At 34.8% G+C, this 23,181-nt stretch overlaps 2 protein-coding genes and 1 pseudogene across 2 annotated transcripts; 2 read left to right on the top strand and 1 right to left on the bottom strand.

Annotated features, from left to right (window-relative positions):
• Positions 1-196: 196 nt before the first annotated feature.
• Positions 197-6,485, top strand: LOC115992909 (glutamyl-tRNA reductase-binding protein, chloroplastic). The gene is made up of 5 exons (XM_031117153.1): positions 197-752; positions 1,003-1,083; positions 3,916-4,020; positions 4,186-4,335; positions 5,937-6,485. The coding sequence occupies exons 1-5, from the start codon at positions 366-368 to the stop codon at positions 6,162-6,164; spliced, it is 951 nt and encodes a 316-aa protein (XP_030973013.1). The 5' UTR covers positions 197-365; the 3' UTR covers positions 6,165-6,485.
• A 985-nt stretch (positions 6,486-7,470) lies between these two features.
• LOC115991499 (APO protein 3, mitochondrial) lies at positions 7,471-11,538 on the top strand. Its single transcript, XM_031115241.1, has 3 exons — positions 7,471-7,645; positions 9,220-9,655; positions 10,371-11,538. The coding sequence occupies exons 2-3, from the start codon at positions 9,273-9,275 to the stop codon at positions 11,263-11,265; spliced, it is 1,278 nt and encodes a 425-aa protein (XP_030971101.1). The 5' UTR covers positions 7,471-7,645; positions 9,220-9,272; the 3' UTR covers positions 11,266-11,538.
• A 245-nt stretch (positions 11,539-11,783) lies between these two features.
• LOC115991498 lies at positions 11,784-14,354 on the bottom strand (annotated as a pseudogene).
• Between the last annotated feature and the right edge of the window lie 8,827 nt (positions 14,355-23,181).

The raw sequence follows: 23,181 nt of genomic DNA, 5'->3' as shown, positions 1-23,181 counted from the left end.
ATGCCAACCAAGTTTAAAACTTTTCAAAACTAACCAATTCAGCTCCTAAAGTCAATTTAGTTTTAAAACAATTGAAAAAAATATAACTAACTTTTTAGGGATTAAGTTGATTTTAGGAATCAAATTGATTAGTTTTAAAAAAATTTAGACGGATTGGCATTAACCAAGGAAATTTACCCACCCAAAAAAAAAAAAAAAAAAAAAAAAAAAACCAACTCAGCACTCTCTCCTTCTGTCCAGGGCCAACTAGAGTTATCATCAACAACTCAACGTCATCGTCTTCTCCAATCTCACCTTGTCCAAACTGTTAGTCACTCTGACAGTCTTTGGCTCTTTCAATCAAACCATTCCCAATTTGATTTGAAATGCTTCTCCAAACTCAATCTCTAGCTACCCGCTTTGCTCCATCATTCCCTCCCTCAAAACCCATATCCAAAACCCAATTCACTCCTCCAATTCAGTTCCCATTTCCGTTTCGCCAATCTCCTTCCCGCACTCCAAGATGCTCTCTTTCACTGGTATCAGAGCCGACCCATTTGGAACTCAGCCCCAATAAGCCATTCCCAGCTGAAGTTTCAAGGACAATCATGGAGTTGGCCTCTCTGGGCACACTTTCCACCTTGAACCAAGAAGGTTGGCCTTTGGGTATCGGGGTTCGCTTCGCTGTTGACCCAGAAGGGACTCCAGTTTTGTGCTTGAATGCCTCCAATAGACAGTTCTCTTTTGATAGGAGGTCTAGTCTCCATGTTCAGGTACTTCTTTCATTCTATTAAATTTTTGGTACTATCGGTAATTTATTGTGGTGTTAGATGTTGGGCCCCAGCGATTAATGGGGAGTGTAGCCGTGTAGGCCTATACGTGGTGGTTAAATGATTAAATTTATCATCAGATAAAGCTTAAGCTTTTGTAACAATTGATAATTTATTTGAATGGAATGCCAGTTTATGTATGTGTATGTAAACTAAACCCAATAGTTTGTTGTTTTGAATTTCTTTGAATCAGTTAGAGCAATGTGGATTGAGGACTCCTCAGTGTACAATTCAAGGCAACCTTGACAAACCAGAAGACAGGATGGTTTTGAAGGTATAATCTTACCTCAATTTGGAAATAGTTGTAGCTTAATTTTTTTTTTTTTTTTTTTAATTTTATTTTATATATAAGTATTTTTACTTAAGATAAAATTTATCTTCAGTTTCTAACTTTTGATGTAATGATGATAGCATTGTCCACTTTAGGAGCTTGATAATATGATTGTTGTAACTTAGTGTTTTTCAAAGTAAATAAGTGAGTAAAGTTTTGACAAAGCTGTGACACATAAGATATGTGAGTTTGTGATTAATCTGGATTTATTGGAAGGGTTTTCAGCTATATCTACTTCATAGGGCAGTTTAGGGACTGAAATTCAAAGTGAAGTGCCTTATTGGTTCTTTGTCATTTGCTAAAATGTGATTAGATTCTGAATTTCTTTTTGTTCAAAATAAGGAATGAACTGTTGCTTCTAGTTCTGCTACGAGCCTACGACATAATTCTAGGGAAATTTGGTTGATGCTTCGGTTATGTAATTATTCTATTTCCTTTCACATAATTGATCCACAGAATGGTGCTTTGACAAAGAGTTGGGTCTTGTATGTGAACTAATATTTTGAGGTGGTCATGGGTCTTAAAGTAAATCCAAGGAAGAGTGAGATTGTGTTAGTGGGATCAGTGGCTGTTGTGGAGGGATTAGCGTCGATGTTGGGTGGTAAGGTTGGTTTGCTACCTTTGACTTATTTGGGCCTTCGATTGGGAGCTAAAGGCAAGGTCTCTGTGGAATGGTATCATTGAGAGAATGGAGAGAAGATCGGTAGGATGGAAAAGATTATATCTTGTTTAGTTTGTCCGTGTATATTATGTCTCTATTCACTATGCCTGCTAATGCAACAAATAGATTGAAGAATCTTCAACGTGATTTTCTCTGGGGAGGTATGGCGATTGGACTTCGCAGCCAGTTTGTCTTTTCTTATGGTTGCGGTCCTTGGAAGGCCGTTAGAGCAGGATGAGATTTGTACGCTAGATTTGTGGGCTTTGGTCTAGGGGATGGCAAAAGAATTAGGTTTTGGGAGGATGTGTGGTGTTTTGGCAGGAGTTTAGCATTGTTATATCTTGTACTATTTCAGCTAGACTTATAAGCTCTGGTTATGTAATTCACTAGGAATCTTAGGGTATTCAACATGTTTTCTCCTTAGAGATTCTTAGTTGTTCATTTTCTTCCTTATATTCTGATTTCTTCATATATATATATATATATATTTTTTTTTTTTTGGTATGGATGTCTAGTGTTATGAAGAATTTTTGTTTGTTTGTTGTCATGTTCCAAATCAGAGTAAACATGTGGTTGGATGCTTCAGGACCTGGGGATTTTTCTGCTTGTTACAATTTAGTTACTTGGGGATTCTTAATTGGGAGTTTACAAAAGAAGAACATCAAGAAAGTTTTGTTACAATTTTTGTTCACAATTTCCATAATTAGTTAGGAAATTAATGTAAACCTTAGTGTTTGTTATCATACAAGTAGAGTTATTTTCTTTTGGACAGAACTTCTCTAAAGAGGAGTAAATTGTAGTCTCTTGGTTTCTTGGATTGTGAATTTTTTTCCTAATGGAAGGAGATCTGGTGCGCTATACTTCCTACTTAGGTCACTCTTCTCATTTCAACAGGCGCTCTTTAGAATTACACTATATATAATTTTATTAAAGGGGAAATATCATTGTTAGCTGGTATTATATGTGCAAGGGCTATAGGTTCAGAGGATCATTTTTTTTTAAATTTTTTTTGCATTGTTCAGTCATTAGAGGAGTTTGGTCTCTAATTGTTGCCTTATTTTGAATGTATTGGGTGCTGCTTTAATCAATTTTGGAGGTGTTAGGATGTTGGCATCAGAATAGGTAATAAAAGAAGACAATTGGCTTGGAAAGCTGCTCTACATTGTTCAATGTGGACATTATGGCAGGTTAAGAACAAATGAGCTTTTGAAGGTATTGACGGATTGTGTGGGTTTTGCATGATGCCAAGTTTGTTTACTATAGAAAACTTTGGTTAACTTTTTCTTGTTAGTACATCACTACGTTGTGTACCACTTTTTTTTTTTTTTTTTAAGGGTTAGTAAAATATTCCTAAGGGTTTGGTTGTTAATGTTAAGGGAGAGATGGTGATTTGTCTGATTTGATTGTCTCCTTTTCTTGTCTTAGTATTTGTGTAACTTTCTTCTGTGTAAGTTGATTTCATTGATCATTTTCCTAAGCCTGCAACCAGGAGTCTTTTGTGTAGTCCATCCTGCACCACATGCTCATTGCCTTATTCTTCTGTTTAAGTTTATTTCATTTTCTTGATTTTTAAGTCATTGCAACCAGTGGCTTGTATAACAAGCCCTGTATCGCGTGATCATGGCATGGAATTTGAGGATAAGATGTTATTGTTTACATACCACTGTAGAATGATGGCTTGGCAGAAGGGCTTTTTAAGGCTTTCACTTTATTGGCTGTTCCTTGCCCATCTTGAATTGTAGACACAAACCTCTAATGCAATGTGAGGTCACAGGATTTTCTGTTCCAGTGTCATGTGGTCAGGTTGATTTGCTGTACATAGACCTTTGAAGGTGCCCTGGTGGGATCTCACAGACAGAAAAAGATTGTAGTCAGTTTGATCCTGATAGAGTGATATTGCTTCTTTGGCCTGAACCTAGGAACTCCTTAGATATGATACAAAACACAAGCATACACTGGCTTATTTACAAAATATAATCTAGTACTAGGTTCCAATGTCTTATTGATCCATATAAAACTCATAAAAAGCTATCTGAAGATGTGCGTCTTTAATTGGTTGCTGGAAAATTTTTTTTTGATTTGGAGGTTCACTGTCTTTTCTCCCCTCGTTTCAGCAACTGCATTCATTATGGAAAAAGAGATTTGGAGAAGAAGTTGATGAAGACCTCATATATGTTGTTGCTGTGGAACGGGTACTTCAGTTAGAAGACTTCAAGGAGGTAAGTTGGTGTTATATGTTGTCTTGTTTTGACTCATAATATTGTTTGTACTCATCTTTCTTCTGTAGGCCGCTAACTTTATCAGTGTGTCTGAAAATTACCATCATTTGAAACATACTGAATGTGTTAGTTAAAATGTGATTTTGATGTCTGAAACTATTCCAGGATGGCATATGGGTCACTTCATTAGATTATAAAAACGCCTACCCTGATCCTCTTCGCGACTTTGCAGAAAAGCTAGTGAATGAGATAAACACCAACAACATGGAAGATGTTAATCGCTTTTGCAACATATATGTTGATCTGGACTTCCAGGTTTGCACCCAACTAAATGTTTTTTGCCTTTACTTTTACCTTAAGTTTGTCAGAAACTCAAACCTAAATGTTACATAATTTGTTTGAGAGAATAAATATTGCTTATGAAATAGGAAATGTAAGGTTCTACTTTGTAGAAAATAGTTCAGAAAGAATAACCTATGATTCAACTTTTGTCTTATGAGTCTCCTGCTGTTTTGATGAAATGAATCTTCCAAATCAAATCGGTCATTCCAACGGTCGTCACTCCTCCCTATGTTGCCTTTTGGAACATTACATTTTGGATTGTGATGCGTTAGTCGTTTTCATGCATGCACATTTCATTGATAAAACAAAGTTATGCAGGATGGTTTAGAGCTTTGATGTATCAGATAATGCAAGAATCTATATCTAGATTCTGACTTAAAGCATATCCAACCAAATTTAAGAGGAGTAGAACAAAGACCAAAATCTGCTCAATTTAATGGCTGAAATTTTCTGGAAATTAAGAAATGTTGCAAGCGTTTCTGATAGCAACTTTGTAAATGTTTGGGTGTTAAAGGCTCATTGGTGGGGAGAAGGAAAAGGAATTCTGCAACTGAAAAATGCAGTATTTAAAGATGGTAAGAAATAGATAAAGAATGCTATCTTGGATATGATACCTAGGGGTCTTAGGCATATTACATCTAAGAGATAATGCATCATGCCTCACAAAAAAAATGGAAAAAAAGAAGCATCATGCAATGCCTCCAAAGTGTGGGCCTCAAAGATTCAAAGTACACTGTACATCACAAATGGCAGAAAACACTTCAGCTCTTCATTCTGATCCATTCCCTCTATTTGTAATTTATAACTACCTATGCTTTGAAAAGAAGCAGACTTGGTGGCCTACTTGCCAAGCAAGACAAGACTTGAGCCGTGAAGATTGAATTTGACCAAGACCAATGACTCAACCATTATACAAAGCACAACTTTACCCAGAGCAAAACACAAAAATACCCTTTTACCAGAAAATTACTAAATTACTTATGTGCCTGATTTTCCCATCAGGTTCTACACTTCTCTCAGACACAGAAAGTCTCTGGATTACTATGGTATAGTGTGCGTTCGGGTTAGGATTAAAAATTAAAATTTGAAATTATTTTACTATTCGGCTTATTTTTGCTACTATTCATGGATCCAACTGCATTTTTTGGAACTATTCATAAACCCACTATATTATTTCAACTAATTTTTACCTTTATCTACAGTACTTTCAACAATTATTTTTCAATTTTAGTAAAATAAGCGGTATCCAAACACACTCATAGTAACTGGTGAACTCCCATGCTTTCTATGGTTTAAAGTGGACTGACTTTTGTTGATCTTCAATTCTCTTCTTGAGTTTTGAATGACAAGGCCATGATAATTTTATGCCATTAGTATTGCCAGTGAGCTCTAGCTCAAATGTTGCTTTCTCCCCTTATAAGAACAAAGTGGAGGATCCTGAGTTCATATGTACCACGAAGTGATCTATCGACAAATAAATAAATGTCACTTAGTTAATGGTGTGATACAGTGTGACCAAACTAGAGTTTGCCTTGGATTATCCTTCTTTCTCAAAGTACATTTTAATTGTGCAGGTATCAGAGGCAAAGCTGATCTGGGTTGATCGGTTAGGCTTTGATATGCGTCTCTTCTCTCCTCAGAAAGGTGTATTTGAGGTCCGCATACCTTTTCCAAGAGAAGTGACGGATGAGAAAGGTGCAAAGTCAACATTTAATTGCATGTCACAACAAGCTTGGGAGGTGGAAAAAAATTTCCATGCCCCTGATTTTCAGAAAGTGAAACAATTGAAGCAAATAGCATAGAGGAGATTCCCCCCACTCTTCTAAGAAAAAAAAAGAAAAAAGAAAAGAAAAAAGAAGAGAGTAACAACTGCTTTACTTCCCTCTCTCTCTCTCTCTCTCTCTCTCTGCGCACAGAAAAGACATATTGGTTGAGTATGTTATCTTGCATGGATATGGTGGTCAACCAAAATTGAACTTCTAATCATGTTAAGGCTTCTACATTGACTTATACCCTAGTTTTATCAATGTTTTCCATGATTGATTGGTAGTAAGCAAGTTGTACCTTACCAGTATTAACTTTCGTCTAAATCAAAAATCTAATGCAATTTTTTTTTTCCTTTCCATATTACGTGTTTAGACCCATTATACTTTATTTGAATATTAGTATGAAGTGTTGATTTTACCCTCCAAGTTAAACCCACGCTAGTGGTTAAAAGTTAAAACAAACAAATCAATTAAGATTTGAAAGATTTTAGCTCAAATGTAATAAAATTTCATAATTTTCAACCCAAAAATTAAGGAAAAAAAATGAATTTTTGAGCTAAACTTGAAAAGAAAACCTACAAAAAGAATCAATATAAGGACACATTAGTCTAAAATGGATTGAAGGGGATCAAAAATTGAACAAGTGGATCGAATTGGACTGAGTGGTATGAATGAGACTGAAGTAGACCTAATTAAACCAAATATAAATTATTTAATTTTTAGGGAGAAAAAATTATTGTCAAAAAATTTTAGAGAAAAAAAATTGTACATTATATTATAATACAAAATAATTATTTATTTCCATACATCGTGACTAGTTTTGTTAATTCGTGAATTTTTTTTTAATGAGTTAGTAGATTAAGTATAGCTCTTCATATACTGTACTTTAGGTTTTCGAATTGAAATCAACATAATTTTAATCGTATTGACGAATATTATTTTTTTTTTAAAAAAATTTCACATGTTTCATACATTTATGCAATCAAATGGATGAATTTAATTGGAATCATACTAATTACTAAGGTTTTGCCAAAATTGGAAAGAGAGTTCAAGAGATGGTTTGAGATTTCTCCAACTTATGGTTGGAGATAATTATTTTTATAAAATTAAAATAAACTATAATCTGCCAAAAGTTTTTTAGCTCGTTTAGTTGGAACTTAAAATTTTTAACTGAGGCATCCTTCCTTATTCATGACTTAATTTATAATTATTGAATTATAAAAAATAAACCTAAAAAAATTATTCCAACCCAAAGTTGTGTTGGGTTTGTTTTTAGTCCAAAATAGAATCGGCCCAACCCAAATTTGTGGCTAAACAAAATTTCCGAGCGCTTCACTATCTTCACAGTACTCACCAAGCGAGCTACTGTAGCTCACCCAATTATCTCTCTCTCTCTCTCTCTCTCTCTCACTCACTCACGCGAGAGCAAAGACAAGCATAGCAAACGGCAAGGTTTCTGCCTAGGTGGTTGTGTGTGCTCCTTGGTCGCCGATTGAGGTTGCTCCAAAGTCTGAAAGGTGCCCTTTTAATTCATTTTTCTTCTAATCCTCTTAGTTTGTTCACACAGTTAATGGCATCTTTAATCAATTAATTTATTTTTAATTTAAAAAAACACCCTTTTACATTTTAACTTAATAGAAGCTAAAACTGCTTGTATTTATTTGAAATTCTTTTCATACTCTATTTGTTTAGCATATGTGTGTGCATTTGTAATTGATATATACTGGTGTTTAGAAAATAAAGATTTAAAATTTGGCAAAAATACATTATTGGTACCTAAACTTTTAACCCATTAAGTGATTTTAGTCCTTGAAGTTTAAAGTGATTTCTTTTAGCTCCTATATGGTGATGACGTGTCAAGTTTTAGTTTGATCACATTATGTAAGGGACTAAAAGCGATCACTTTAAACTTCAGGAACTAAAATCGCTCATGGGTTAAAAGTCAAGTGGAAAGACTTGAAAATCATTTGAATGTATTTGTACTGGGAATCATCTAGATGCAGTAATTATGTTTTGGGGCTTGAAGTGTGGACAAGGAAATGTTCTTCAATTTTGCACTAGACTAAGGTTTAATGCAGGAAATCAATGGAGCTCTAGTCAAAACTTGGATTTTCTGAGTATTCGTGAAGTAAATTGTTGATATTTTTGAATAACTGAAATTCTTTCCTTCTTAATGTGGGAAAAAAAGATTTGGGATTCAATATATGGTTGTTTTTAGTTCATAAAAGAGCATATCTGGGCATCATTCTTTCTGGGTGGATATTAGGTTGTTATGTTGAATAGCAATTATGCTTTAGGGTTTAAACAGGGATGAGAGAGATAAATGGGCCGAAAGCGAAGCAAGTTACATCAAAATACAAGGAGTGCAATCAATATTGGATACCAAGGGCATATTGAATATTGTCTTTTTTCTTTTGGTTGTGGGAATTTTTTTTTATTTGTAAGTTTCACATGCACCCGGTGGGTCTTGAACTCACGATGTCACTCTACATCCTATTATTATGGGAGGAGAAAGTGCCAGTTGAGCTATTGGTCATTGGCTTGGCTGTGGGAAATTTTGAATCTGCAATGATTTTTAATCCCCATTGTTGACCATTAAGTTGTATTATTCATTCCACTGTGAAACGTAATGCTGAGAAAATTCCAGGCTTCCATATATTCTAATTCTACAATTGTATAATAAAATTAAAATTTGATATTTTAGTTATTTTTCAAGTTTTATATGTTATTTGTTTCATATGTTCATTACTTAAATAATGTTTGCTTCTTTATTGGATACTTAAATAATGTTAAAGAATGATTTTTTTCTCTTCTAAAATAGGCTTTATTTCACATAACAAGTCATAAACAAAGTGATGAGAGTTTAGAGGAAAGATAAAAGAAAAAGAATTCATTGTTATCATCATAGTTAAAAAAAATGACAAAAGAACCTTAAAAGCAGAGTCATGTCATTTTGCAAATTGAACCTGAAACAGAACTTCTATAATAATGTTAGCCAAACTCTCAATTAACAGGAAAAAACACTTTTTTCATAGATTTTACCTAATGCTCACTTAAAAATCGCATTTTCATTTACTGCATTTTGAAATAGACTCAAAAAGTAGAACGAAGATGTTCCTTATTTTATGAGCAACCAAAGAAGAAATGCAAAGGAGGATAGCATCAGAAATTTGTCTATTGAAGAGACAGCATTGCCGATATAATCAAAATCTGTATTTTGGTTCGGAGAGAATCCCAGTCCTTGGGGATGAAGGGGATGATCCACTGTACTTGGATGTACCAAGGCTCCCTCGAACAAAGTCAGAGAGGAAGCCATATCCAACACCAATGAAGCTTTTGATTCAAAGGGCAAAGAAGGATAGAGAAGCCAGAAAGGCTGAACCTTGTAGATTGCTCCAAGATCCACCTGACAATGGCTTATTGGTTCCTGAGCTTGTCCATGTGGCCCACCAAGTCTACTGGTCCCGTCAGTCTCTCCTCTCTGGTCTTTCTAAGCTTGTCCAAGCCGTTCCTGTTCAACGTTGCAGGTTCCATTTACTTCTATATACTCCTTTTCAATTTGTTATTGTTTTTTTTTTTTTGTTTTTTTTGTTTTGTTTTTTGTTTTTTGTTTTTTTTTTTTCAATCTTCTGTTTATAATATGAGCTGCTTTGAGTAAACCCAGTTAGTTTTTGTGACTTCTTATTACAATTATCAAATATTTATGCTCAGTTTCCTATTGGAAGAAGTGCGTCTGAATCTGATGAAAACTAATAATAATAACTTATTTTTAAGGGGGGTGGGGTTTAGAATAAGTACCAAGATATATTTGTAATTTTTGTGTACAAGTATAACAGTAAGCTTTTCATTGCTGCTAAGTCAAAGATGATACTCCATGTTGTCTTGTCTTAGCAAGGAAACAAAGATGGTTTGTTGTTAAAACTTTACCTGATTGTTACTACTTTGTGCCTGTATGATGTAGTACCTATGAATATAAGGCAGGATGGTGGGTTGAAATGGGGAGCTATTTTTGGAAGAGAATTGGAATGTATTAGAAAAAAGGTGGATTCACTGAAATATCATTAGTTATTATTCATCAATAACATTCCACTTTCTTTGCACTACTCATGTATGTATGCATGAATGTATGTTTTTGTTGTTGTTCTCTGTTGGATTTCTCAATTAAATATCTGATATCTTCTTGCCAGTTGAGTTTTTGTCTAAACTTTTTTTTTGAGTTTTATATGTTTTGGTTTTATTTAGGTGCTGCTTTGAGGTTCACATTGGCCATGTTGGTCATGAAATAAGAACCTGCACTGGTCCAAAGAGTGGTTTCCGGAGTGCTACTCATGTTTGGAGAAAGGGTGGAGTTCAGGATGTGATATTTTTCCCCAAATGCTTTCATCTTTATGATCGTGTTGGGAAACCAAGGGTTGGCCATGACGAGAAGTATAGTGTACCACGAATCCCTGCACTTGTAGAGCTTTGTATTCAAGCTGGTCTTGACCTTGAAAAGTACCCTACAAGGAGAAGAACAAAACCTGTATACAGTATTGAAGGAAGAATTGTAGATTTCGAGTTATTAACAGACAAGGATGGGCTGGAGGGGAACTTGTATTCTCAGAATGTTGATTCTGTAGTAGATTCCAATTTTGGGACCAACATTGAGGAAATGATGAAAAAATCATTTTTTGAGAATCCTTGTAATCTTCTGGATCAATCAAATGGTGACGAAGGGAAGAATTTGAGGGATTTAAGCATCAGAACAATGGACTCATGGTTTGAGATGATGTCAGGAGCGAAGAAGATGATGGAGAATTACAATGTGCTTACCTGTGGGTACTGCCCTGAGGTTCAAGTGGGTCCTAAGGGGCACAAGGTGAGGATGTGCAAGGCATCGAAGCACCAATCTCGTAATGGTTTACATGCATGGCAAGAAGCGACAATAGATGATCTTGTAGGTCCTAATTATGTTTGGCATGTTAGAGATCTGAATGGGCCTGCTTTAAATAACAACCTGAAGAGGTATTATGGTAAAGCTCCAGCTGTGGTAGAGCTATGTGTGCAAGCAGGTGCACCTGTTCCAGATCAGTATAGGAGTATGATGAGATTAGATGTGATTCCTCCTGAGCGTGATGAAGTTGATCTTGTTGCTTGAAATATGAAGTTTTGTTATGCAGATGGTTTGAAAATGTTAAGTGGAAATTCAAGGCTCATGACTTTACCCTTCAAAATGTATCTGTATGTGCATCTGGCCAGCTTATTTGCTTAAAGGCGAGACAAAAAGTGAATCTGTATGCTACGAATGTTAGTTTCATCTTCTACGGATACCTTTTTGAGGATAGCTTCAGTTTTAGGCAACTGCTACTTTGGATGTTCTAGCACTACCTAATGGAGTGTCAATTTTTTTGCTCATATTAGAATATTACATGGGAAATTTGGAGTGCCCCTTGAAAAAATATTGTTGCATTGGGGAAATAATTTGGCAAGGAAGAACTGAACACCAATGACTTCATAACAATGTTCTTTAGAAGAGGATTTTCAGAACGTGCACTGTTGGGTTCAAATAGAAGGTGACATTCACTTATTCCTTCAGAATTTGAAATCAGTTGGTCTCCACTAATTACTAGAGCATCAAAAGCTTCAGTTTTTTCCTTTTTACACTGAGGTACATTCCATTGATCTGACTGCTTTATATTATATAATTGAAATCTTTTAGTTTTTGCACTCCCTCTATCTGGAGATCAAAGTTCATATGCGGTAGATGTTTGAGAATATTTATGTTAGTCCATCTTAATTTTGAAATATATCTTAAGAAAATAAAAAACGATGTACAGAAACAAAAGTGTGGGATCTTCTATTTTCATTTTCATCACTCTGACCACAGAAACAGAACTGATATATTATAATATTTTATGAAGAACAGAACTTGAGATGATAATACTATCTTTGCATCATAATAATTATCTCATGAATTGGATATATGTTTTCTCATTCATATTGTAAAAAGGGAAAAAGCTAACAGGGCATTGGTTTAGGAAAAATATTTTTAGAAAATTTTTATAGGAAAAGAAAAAAAAAATTGATTTTTTTGACAGTATTTTATATTTCCCATTAAAGTGTTATAACTCTTTAAATGGTCTATTAGCAAATACCCTAAGGGCACCCGTTAATAGGACTCTTTGTTTTTTTGATAAGATAGAGGATATATATATATATATATATATATATATTTGATAAATAAGATATTTTCTCCTCAAATCACAATCCCTATAGATGCTCTATATAATCCTAAACAATAACACACAGATCAGATTTGAATAAACAAACTCAAAAAAACATAGGTTAAGTATTGCAAGACATAACATACAAATTACAGTTCATGGGATGTAATGTGAACATATATATATGAGAAGTGTATATAAACTTGGGCCTAAATACACTTATTTAAAAGAAGTCGGTAATAAGAAGACAAATTTATTTTCCAATCCATATGCTTAATTTAGAATTTGCATACTTATGGTTATGGTATGGTATCATGCTTGCACATAACCTACTTTTTGTAGAAATTCTGGTGTCCAGTATTTTATTTGGTCCTCAAATGTAACTGAACTTCAAAGTTCCTATGGCACCATGCTCCACTGGTCATGAACTTGTCATCGTGAAAATTGCCTTCCCCCATAATTGGCTTGGGAGATACTCTATCAAATTATGAGGGTTTTGATCACATATTATTGGTGAGTTGAGCAATCAGCCCGTCCAATTTCTTACGGGACCTACCTTTTTCCACTGCATGCCTTGCCAATTGCCCCAATTCTTGTGCCCACTCCTTAACCTTCCTCCCCTTTTCACCTTCCATCAACTCCTTCACTCTCTCACAAATCACACCACGATCAATGGTCATGATTTTCTCTCCTCCAACATCTCTTTGTGGAACCACTGGCCCTGCACGCAATCCCATTGTTACAAGTTTAGCATTCAATGCTTGCTCAGTACCAAGCACAGGCCAAGTCAAAAGTGGAACCCCATTTGCTAAGCTCTCCAAGACTGAGTTCCAACCACAATGACTGAAAAACCCACCTATTGAAGGGTGTGCTAGTATGCTTCGCTGCTCCACCCAATCATATATACAACCAACCCTTCTTCCTTCACTCTCTCATTCCATCCATCTGGTGGAGCCCAAGTCTTTGATCTCACAACCCAACTGAAAGGATGGCCTGCCATCTCCAACCCAAAAGCAATATCATCCATTTGATCATTTGACAAATGTGTTTGTGTACCATATAAGACATAAATCATACTGCCTGATTGATTAGATTCAACATACTTATCTAGCCACTTGATGTATGCAGCATCCAGTTCTTGATCAAGTTCATCATAGAGGAGAAGCGGTCCCACACAATAAGCTTTGGCCTCATTGCAATAGTTGGATTCAAATGCTCCAATATAGTCACCTTCAATCTCTTCAAAGCTATTAACAATAACACCCCAACTATTCACATCTGCTTCTTCAAGCTCCATTAGAAGGCGCACAGAAGGTTCATTTGGGTCACCATTTAAAAGCACATCAGGGATGTCACCTATGTTCAAAGTGAATGGAATTTTCAGCTCCGACAACTCTATAGGATCCAAAGGTGACACTTTCTTAACACTTGGAACATTCAAAGAAGTAGATTTTGAAACAGCCATAGAAAACACTCCCATTCCATGAGAAACAACACGTGGAATTCCAAATAAACGACATGACTCAAGTGTCCAACCTAGGAAAAAGTCAGAGATAACACAAATTGGAGGACACCCATCATCAATCATGTCTCTAAGAACATCCTCAAAAGCTTGTTTCATTTTTTTGGTGGCTTCTATAAAAAGAACCAATAGGGCCATTGAAGGAAGGTCAGCAGTGTTCTCACTTCTCACGGCTTGAGAAGGCTGTTGATATGTCTAGTAAGGGGATGGTGTGGCCTTGAGCCATGAGAGGAAAAATCACTACATGGAGTACTCGTGATGCAGCTGTGACCATGACTGGTACTGGAATCCTGTTTTTTCATTACAGTTTAGAAACCTAAGCTATGTGAATTGTGAGACTTGAAATGGAGTTAGCTCACGTTCTTATGCAGTTCAGATTTCACCTTATATTATTATTTTCATGTAATGATTTCAGCTTTATTTGATAGATTTCTTTCATTAAGAAACAATTAAAAGATGCTCTAGAGATATTCTCGGGGCCTTGGTTTCAATTCTTGTTTGAAAAATGAAAACTAAAATAAATTATAAAACTCAAAAATCTCACATCTCAACTACTTATTATTGCTTTAATATCTAATGTGGCATCATTGTTCTAGAGTGATGTCTTTTCCTTTTTTTAGAGAATGAAAAAGAGTAGAGAAGGAAAGATTGGGGAGAAATTGAGAAAGTATTTTCACGAGGCTCACCATTTTTCTACTTGTGCTTTTCGTCCAATTTAATTTTGCTTGTCTGTGTTTACTATGTGTTTGGGACAAGTAGAAAATTTAGCTTATTTGCAATTTCAGATTATTTTTGTTACTATTCATGGATTCAACTGTACTTTTTGGTATTATTCATAGATCCTATTGTACTATTTAGCCAACTTTTACTTTTATCTATTGTACTTTCAGTAAAATGTTTTCAATTTCAGCTAAATAAGCTATTCCTAAATGGACTCTTAGTATCATATATTTTGTTCACAATTAGTCTTGAGCCCAAGAAAAGGAGGAGTGCTGTGGTTGGTTGATGGTCAATGTAAAATTTAGCCACTCTATTATGAATGGATATAATACAAATACATGTTGGCAGTGTTTTCTAGAGTACATGTAGCTATCCAGTGTTTTCTAGAGTACATGTAGCTATCCCTAACCAATTTTGCTAAGAGTCAATAGCTAACCATAAAAAATTTCGGAAAACTTTGTCTTTGTTTTATGCTTTCCGTCCAATTTGGAAAGAAATAAGTCATTGAAGGAGGTAAATGCTTAGGTAATCCTGATATTTTATACCCTTTAAAAGTTTTTACTTTTTGGAGAGCATTTAATTAAATTAAAAGCCTAAATAAAGTAGAACAATATTTTTGGTGAAAGATATTTACTTTTCTTTTTCTTGATAGGTAAGTCTCTTTTCAGAGGTTTCATATCTATGAAAGTTAAGAATGATAATTAAATAAATGAAAATAGAAAGTAAATGTTGGAGTGGGCTTAAACAACTTTATTTGGTGGGACGCATCTTTGGATTTGTAACTCATGTCAAACTTTGACTATTTGCCTAGGGTCATTTTATGGTATTTTAATTAAATTGTTAATGATGTGATAATATCCCTTTCAAAATTGATCAATTGGATTTTAAGAGCTATATGATGGAGTTACTCTAAATCCTAATGATCCTTTGGCAAATGTCAAATTTTGACATGTCACATAGTCACAAATCCTATGATGTGTCCCACCAAATAAAGTTGTTCATGCTTGCTCCAACATATAGATGAGATTTGAATGGAAGATGCGAATTAATTAAATTCTCTTTTCATGATTTCCTCTGCATCAATCTCTCCTTGAGATGTAGTTTGTACTTGAATTGCTAAGGTAATTCACTAGTGTTTTTGCTTTTTCGTCTCAAAACCTTCGAAGTTCGAACTGTTTTCTCTGTATTATCTCATGTTACGTTGGTTTAAATTGTGTCTAGTAAAAATAAGGTAGCAGAGTGCAAATGACAACCGAAAGGGTGACAAACCAATAGAGAACACTTGGAGCACATGCTTCCACAAGGTCCCTATATGCTGTTGTTGACACAGTATTAGGGAGAGTCATTAATGACCAAAAATATATACCAGAAGGCAATGGTGCCTGAGCAGTAAAGCAGTTGATGGGGATTGCAATTTGGCAATTTGCAGCCCACAAAGCACAAGTATACATTGTGGCCCCAGACATCAAAGTCAAGTACTTCTGTACCTGCCCATCTCTCCGAAAGGCCTGGTTAATATTTATTGACTTAGTTAATTGTGAAGAAGAAGATAATTATGGAGGTTATAAATCCATTAAACATCCAACCAAGTATACTAGGCCAGCTGAATAGAATGTCTCGATTTCCTCTAAATATAAGAACGGGTACTACAAATGAAAGAGGCATGGAAAATGAATGGATATTCACTATTCAGGCTCCTAGATAAAGCTCGCAAGAAATATTTAGGAATTAAAAAGTTGAAATGCTGTGAAACTAGTATTTTATAAAAATATACCTACTCTCCTAAAGTGTTGTGCATAAAAGAATCTGAGTTATAATTTGCAAAATAAAGCATGCATTTTATAAAGAACACAATATACTATATTTTATTATGCATCCTCTATAATTAAGTAAACTCAGCATACCTGTGTTGATGAAGTGTGCATATTCTACCAATTTGAGATCAAGAAACAGAGATGAGAAAACATAACCAAAAAAATTGCAAAAGCTACTACAAAATTTACTGCAAAAAATTTATAAATTAATATGATAATGAATGTGATTGTTGGCTCTTGACAACGAATGTAATTGGTGGCACATCAAAAAGATAATAATGGATATTTGGATTATTTTTTGTAATTGGTGATATATCAATTTGTAAAATCTATATAATAAAATTTTTACCGTTTCTAGTATTACTCAAAATTTTTGGGCATTTTTAAGAGTGAAATAAAAAATATATATATACAGCTTACATTTTTTTAATTAAAAAAAAATCACTTATTATCTGAGAAAGTCTATAGGCGCAAAAAAAATGACAAAAAAAATGAAAAATTTTAAAAAAAGTGAAATTAGCAGTGGATCTAGATAAAAACGAGTAAAAACTTGCCAACATAACTGTTGTAAAATATTGTGTACGTTGTATTGCTCATTGTTACCCCTACATTTGGTGGCCTTTCTCTAGTAGGAGGCCTTAGGCCATGGCCTAAGTTGCGCAGCTAATAACAAAGGCTTGATTAAATCTACTTAAACTGAATCAAAGAATACAATCTTTATGAAAGCTTAGTTACAACTAATTGAAATTCACTTGAATACAAATGTTGAAGGTCATTAAATTGCATACAAGAAGATTTCTCTTAAACTAATCCTACTAGAAGAACTACCCTATGTCTAAGAATGCATGTTGCCTTGAAGAAGTTCTCTTTGTTCTCTTTGATGTACTTGGTTTTTATTTCCAACCCATAACTACCCCATAACTAATCCTACTAGAATTGCATGTGGCTTTATGCCAACAAATATTTATAGTATAAGTTAACAATCATATTTTTGTCATAAATTTATTTTTATAGATAAACATAACTTGATAATAAAAGATAAATAATATTATAGAATATTTAATATAATAATAAAAATAAAAACAAATAATGATTAAAAATCTATATAATATTTAAAATTTGAACCATAGTATTTATTATCGCTATATTCTTATTGAGTCGCTTCAACGTAATATTTTGGTCCATTCAATACACATCGGCAGCCCATTTTAATTGTAAGATCTATTAATAAATGAGTTAATTGAATTATTTTGTCAAAATCTATTAGTACATGAAGTAATTTAAGCATTTTTTAAATTAATATTAGTCAAACAATAAGATCTTTCAAATAATGCTTCATAGAATGTCTTCATTTGAATTTTTGATAGTAAAAAGAACATTTAAATGACACCGTTTACTAAAAACTTTACAAAGTACATGATTGATTAATTTCATATCAACAATATAATAAATAACTTCCTAATTATTATTTTAGTGATATGGTAGTTAGTACAAATTCTACTACATATAAGTCTTTCAAATCTATATTTATATAACATTTAAAAGTTGAAGTGTAACATTTATTGTTGTAATTTTTAAGCAACATTAACATAGCATTTTGGTTCATTTCAGTCCAATTAGGCCCACTTCAGTCCAGTTAGGTCCACTTCGGCCCTAAAAAGAAAAAGGTCCACTTCGGTCCATTTGGGCAACTTCGGTCCATTCGGTCCCATTTAGTCTAATTCAGTCCGCTTCAGTCCATTTGAATCCAATTTAGTCCATTTGGTCCCTTTGGTTTATTTTAGTCCACTTCAGTCTCTTAGGTCCAATTTGGTCCACTTTGATCCATTTTTGACTAATTGAGCCTTAAATTGATTTTTTTTTTTTTTTTTTTTTTTTTTTTGTAGATTGTCTTTTTATTCTGGGCTTAAAAATTTATTTATTTTTCTTAATTTTTTGTTTGAAAAGTATGGAATTTTATTCTATTTGGATCAAACTTTTTAATTTTGGGCTAAAATACAAATAAAATAGGCATTAGAAATTAGAGATGAGCCCTAAGAAAGAAATAAAAATGATAAATATTCAAAAGATTATCTTAAAATTAAAGTTTTAATAATATATACATTATACTTATATTTGGATCAAAATTTTTAATTTTGGGCTAAAAATCACTACAAAACGCGGGGGCCTTGGGCCGCGTTTTTTAAGCCGTGGCTATAAAAAACGCGGCCCAAAATGGACTGAAGCCGCGTTTCATAAAAACGTGGCTCTAGACGGGCTATTAGGCCGCGTTTTTAAAGCGTGGCCATAGATGGGTTCTTAGGCCGCGTTTTCTTGAGCTAAAAACGCGGCCTAAGGACCTCCGTACTTTATTTTGTGGCAAAATTTTTTTTTCCTTTCCTTAACTATGGCCACATTTTAAAAACGTGGCTCTAGACGACTCTTAGGCCGCGTTTTTAAAGCGTGGCCATAGATGGGTTCTTAGGCCGCGTTTTTTTGAGCTAAAAACGCGGCCTAAAGACCTCCGTACTTTATTTTGTGGCAAATTTTTTTTTTCCTTTCCTTAACTATGGCCACATTTTAAAAACGTGGCTCTAGACGACTCTTAGGCCGCGTTTTTAAAGCATGGCCATAGATGGGTTCTTAGGCCGCGTTTTTTTGTGCTAAAAACGCGGCCTAAGGACCTCCGTACTTTATTTTGTGGCAAAATTTTTTTCCCTTTCCTTAACTATGGCCACATTTTAAAAACGTGGCTCTAGACGAGCTCGTAGGCCGCGTTTTTAAAACGCGGCCTAAGGACCTCTATACTTTATTTGTTGGCAAATTTGTTTTCTTTTCCTTAACTGTGGCTGCATTTTAAAAATGGGGCCATAGAATGATTCTTAGGCCGCGTTTTTTGAGCTAAAAACGCGGCCTAAGGACCTCCATTCAATAGTAATAGCACACCAAAAAAAACCCAAAGCCACAAAACATTTCAAAAACATTTCAACCCCAAAGCCACAGAACATTTCAACCCAGAGCCATTTCGGTCAAAAAAAAAAAAAAAAAAAAAAAAAACACAGAATCCACAAGCACCGTCGCCGCTGAGCTCAGCCGTCGCCGATGAAGCTCAACGGCGACGCTGAGACTCCAACCCACACCGATCGCGACGCTCAAGCGTCGCGATCGGCGCTGGTCGCGACGCTCAAGCGTCGCGATCGGCGCTGGTCGCGACGCCAAGCGTCGCGATCGGCGCTGGTCGCGACGCCAAGCGTCGCGATCGGCGCCGATCGCCAACGCTCGGCGTCGATCGCTAACGGCGACGCTCAAGCGTTGCGATCAGCGTCGATCGCGACGCTTGAGCGCCGCCGTTGGCGATCGACGTCGATGGCGACCGCGCACCGATGGTGACGATTAAAACGTCGCCGTTGGCGCCGATCGCGACGCTTCATCTGGCAGAACGTTCGCGATGCTTCAGTTCGCACCATCTGGCGACGCTTCCGGCAACCCTTCGCCTCCCACCACAACCTGCAACGCATCAGTTCGTGTAATGGGTATTTTTTACATTTGTTCTCTTTCTTTGATTAGATCAAGTCTTTGTTAGTGTTATTCTATATGGTTCTTTTCATTGGATTGGTTGAAGCTTAAGCCTTCAATTTCATTTCTTGTTAATGCAACCTTTCCTGTTGTATAGGTGCAATGTGGAGATGTGGAACTTGAAAAGAAAATAGATGAGAAGATTGAGCACTTCATTGGATCTTCATGTCAGTTTCTTTTCCTTATACTTGAGTTTAGTGTAGTTTCTATTAATCAGCTTAAAAGCCAATTATTTGAAATGGTCTTTAGTTCCTTTGACACTGTAAATTTCCAATAATTGGTGAATCTACTGTCATTTTCATTTGGTGTACTTGAGATGGTTAACTTGCACCTGAGGGCAAATTGAAGGTGTTTTTTTGCTGCAAACAATTAGCTGTAGCCTTAAATTACTGATAATAACTGTAAATTTACTTTTACTCATCAAAAAAAAAAATATTGATTATAACTTTATTTTGGGATTCCTTGTGAGTGAAGCTCTAGTGGAATGAGCACTTACTAATATGGGTATTTTCATTCTGTGTGTCTCTTGATGACTAATGCAGTCATTTTGTCCAATTCGTACTGTTTATTACACCAACACAATGTCCTTTTGGAAATATATGATTTTGGACCCTTAATCATTATTAGCCCTATATGAGAACAGTAATTGCTAATGTGATACACATTTACTATATATGTGTTCTTAAATCACAAAATTCTGGTAAAAAAAAAAAAAAACACAAGATAAATAGAAATATTTAAATATTGATTTTGGAAGACTAGCATAGAGCCTAAGGATGAAACTGAAATCTAATGGCATAATTCATAGACTAATTATATTTTAATTAAATAAATGAAACTAGGGATACTTAATCTAGGATGGAGGAGATCATGATTAAACATAGACATATTGAAGTTTGCGTATTTTTTTCAAAGATCATCCATGGTGATTTATTGAATGAAAATATTTTATCTCGCTTTGTAGGATGGATTAGATACTAATCAAGAAATTTGGCATGTCAAATTTTATAGTCCTCACCACAAATTTTATCTAAAGTGCACTGTGAGTACTATGTATGTACTTTCATTGCCCTCCTTTCTTGCATTTTATCTTTGCAAGAGATATTACTATGTATGTACTTTAAAAGTTTTTATAGTAAATGTGAGACTAATGCAAGATTAAAACTGTTTAATGAGGGCTTGGTTTGTGGTGACTGTACTAGAAAACAGGTGTGGAGGTCCTTAAGGCATTTGGGCTAGGAAAAAGAAAAAAAGGAAAAAAAAGGGCTATAGCCGCGTTTTTAAACGCAGCTATAGCTTTCACCTATAGTTGTCAACAAAGGTCCTATGGCCACACTTTTCAAACGCAGCCCAAGAGGAGGACCTATGGCCACGTTTTAAACGTGGCCATAGGTCCTGGTCTTGGGCCGCGTTTAAAACGCGGCCCAAGACCACAACCTTAGGCCGCGTTTAAAACGCGGCCCAAGACCAGACCCTTAGGCCGCGGTTAAAAAGTGCGGCCATAGGACCGTCAGTCCTATAGTCACAGGTTTTAGGCCACATTAGAAAGCGCCTAAAAAAACGCGGCTATAGGCTATAGCCACGTTTTTTTGACATATGGCCGCGTTTTAAAAACGTGGCCATAGAACCTTTTTTTTGTAGTGAATACAAATAAAATAGGTATTAGAAATTAGAAATGAGCCCTAAGAAAGAAATAAAAATGATAAATATTCAAAAGATTATCTTAAAATTAAAGTTTCAATAATATAGACATTATACTTATATTTAGTAGTTAGATATTGAAGCAAAGCTTAGAACCCAGCTACCAAAGAAGTAACAATGAAATATCTTGACTTCTTAGGTCTCAAGTATATCAGCGTGCATCTTGAGAAATTTATGGAATTCAATGGAGGTTTCTGCTTAAAATCTACTAGTATGTTGAATCAAAAACCCATAACTCAACCACAGAAATAGAACTAATATATTTTAATATTTTATTAAGAACAGAGCACAAGATGATAATACTACCCTTGCATCGGTTAACTTTTCCCTTATCTTATTATTAAGTGGACATATGTATTAATTCTCCTTCACATCATAAAAATCCCATAATTTTTTTTTAGTTACCACCAAATAATCACATCCAGGAGAGCCTTATAAAACTACTAGTCGCCATGTTTGCTAGTCCCTGAACTTCTTGGAATACCTATTGATGTGCAACCTGAATATGGATGTGCTTAACCATCTTTTTAAATGTTGTAATAGAGTCCATAATGGGAACATTCTCCAAATTAGTTTGGCAATGTGTCTGAATTTGGTTCACCCCTTGATTTGATTTTAGAAAAAAAGGATGATCTCTCTGAAACCTTATTTCCATGCCTGGTAGAGTGCTTCTCTCTCTGATTGTGAATAGTTGGTTGCCTCATCATTGCGAGAGTGCCATGAATAACAACCTTTTCGAATTGATTGACCCAAGCGATTTTTAATCACAATGACACCTCAATTTCATTGAGCTTCGCTCAAGCGCTTTTTTGTGTCAAATACTATTATGGCTTGCCGATTCTGACTTTGATATAGGAAGTTTTATTTTCTGTAATTTCTGCATTTGTTGAACAACTCTGGAGACATTCATCATATAATATAGAGGATATATATATATTCGATCCCTAGATGCTCTATATAATCCTAACCAATACTACACAAGTAAGATGTGAATAAGCAAACCCAATAAAACACATATTGGATATTGCAGGACATAACTAACAAATTACAATACATGGGATATTACAGGAACGATGTATATTTATATATTATATAGTGTATAAAAACTAAGGGTAACAAAACTTATTTAAAAGAAGTCAGTAACAAGAAGTCAAATTTGTTTGCCAATCCAGATGCTTAATTTAGAATTTGCAATTTGCATACTTATGATATGGTATCAATTTATCAAGCTTGCACATAACTTATTTTTAATAGAAATTCAGAGGTGTCTAGTAATATTATTTTATTTGGTCCTCAAATGTAACTAAACTTCTAAGTTCCTATGGTACCATGCTCCACTGGTCAGGAACTTGTCATGTGAAAATTTGCCTTCCCACTACTTCTTCTTTTCCATTTTTTTTTTTTTTTTTTTTTTTGTGTGATTGACATGGGAAACTTCACCAAGGAAGGATCATTTGGACCCACTCCTAGGAAATAAATCATGGATATTTAGCTCTAACCCATCAAAATTGTGTATACTGTAATCTAAGGGAACACTT

This window comes from Quercus lobata, chromosome 5 (assembly GCF_001633185.2).
Source record: "Quercus lobata isolate SW786 chromosome 5, ValleyOak3.0 Primary Assembly, whole genome shotgun sequence".
Lineage (NCBI taxonomy): Eukaryota > Viridiplantae > Streptophyta > Magnoliopsida > Fagales > Fagaceae > Quercus > Quercus lobata.
This window is presented reverse-complemented; position numbering and strand designations above follow the sequence as displayed.

Excerpts from the sequence above, each read along its gene's own strand:
- LOC115992909 (XM_031117153.1), top strand. The coding sequence starts at position 366 with ATGCTTCTCCAAACTCAATCTCTAGCTACCCGCTTTGCTCCATCATTC. Across the intron at positions 1,084-3,915 it reads AAGACAGGATGGTTTTGAAG|CAACTGCATTCATTATGGAA; the intron begins GTATAATCTTAC and ends CCCTCGTTTCAG. Across the intron at positions 4,336-5,936 it reads ATGTTGATCTGGACTTCCAG|GTATCAGAGGCAAAGCTGAT; the intron begins GTTTGCACCCAA and ends TTAATTGTGCAG.
- LOC115991499 (XM_031115241.1), top strand. The coding sequence starts at position 9,273 with ATGCAAAGGAGGATAGCATCAGAAATTTGTCTATTGAAGAGACAGCAT. Across the intron at positions 9,656-10,370 it reads GTTCCTGTTCAACGTTGCAG|GTGCTGCTTTGAGGTTCACA; the intron begins GTTCCATTTACT and ends GGTTTTATTTAG.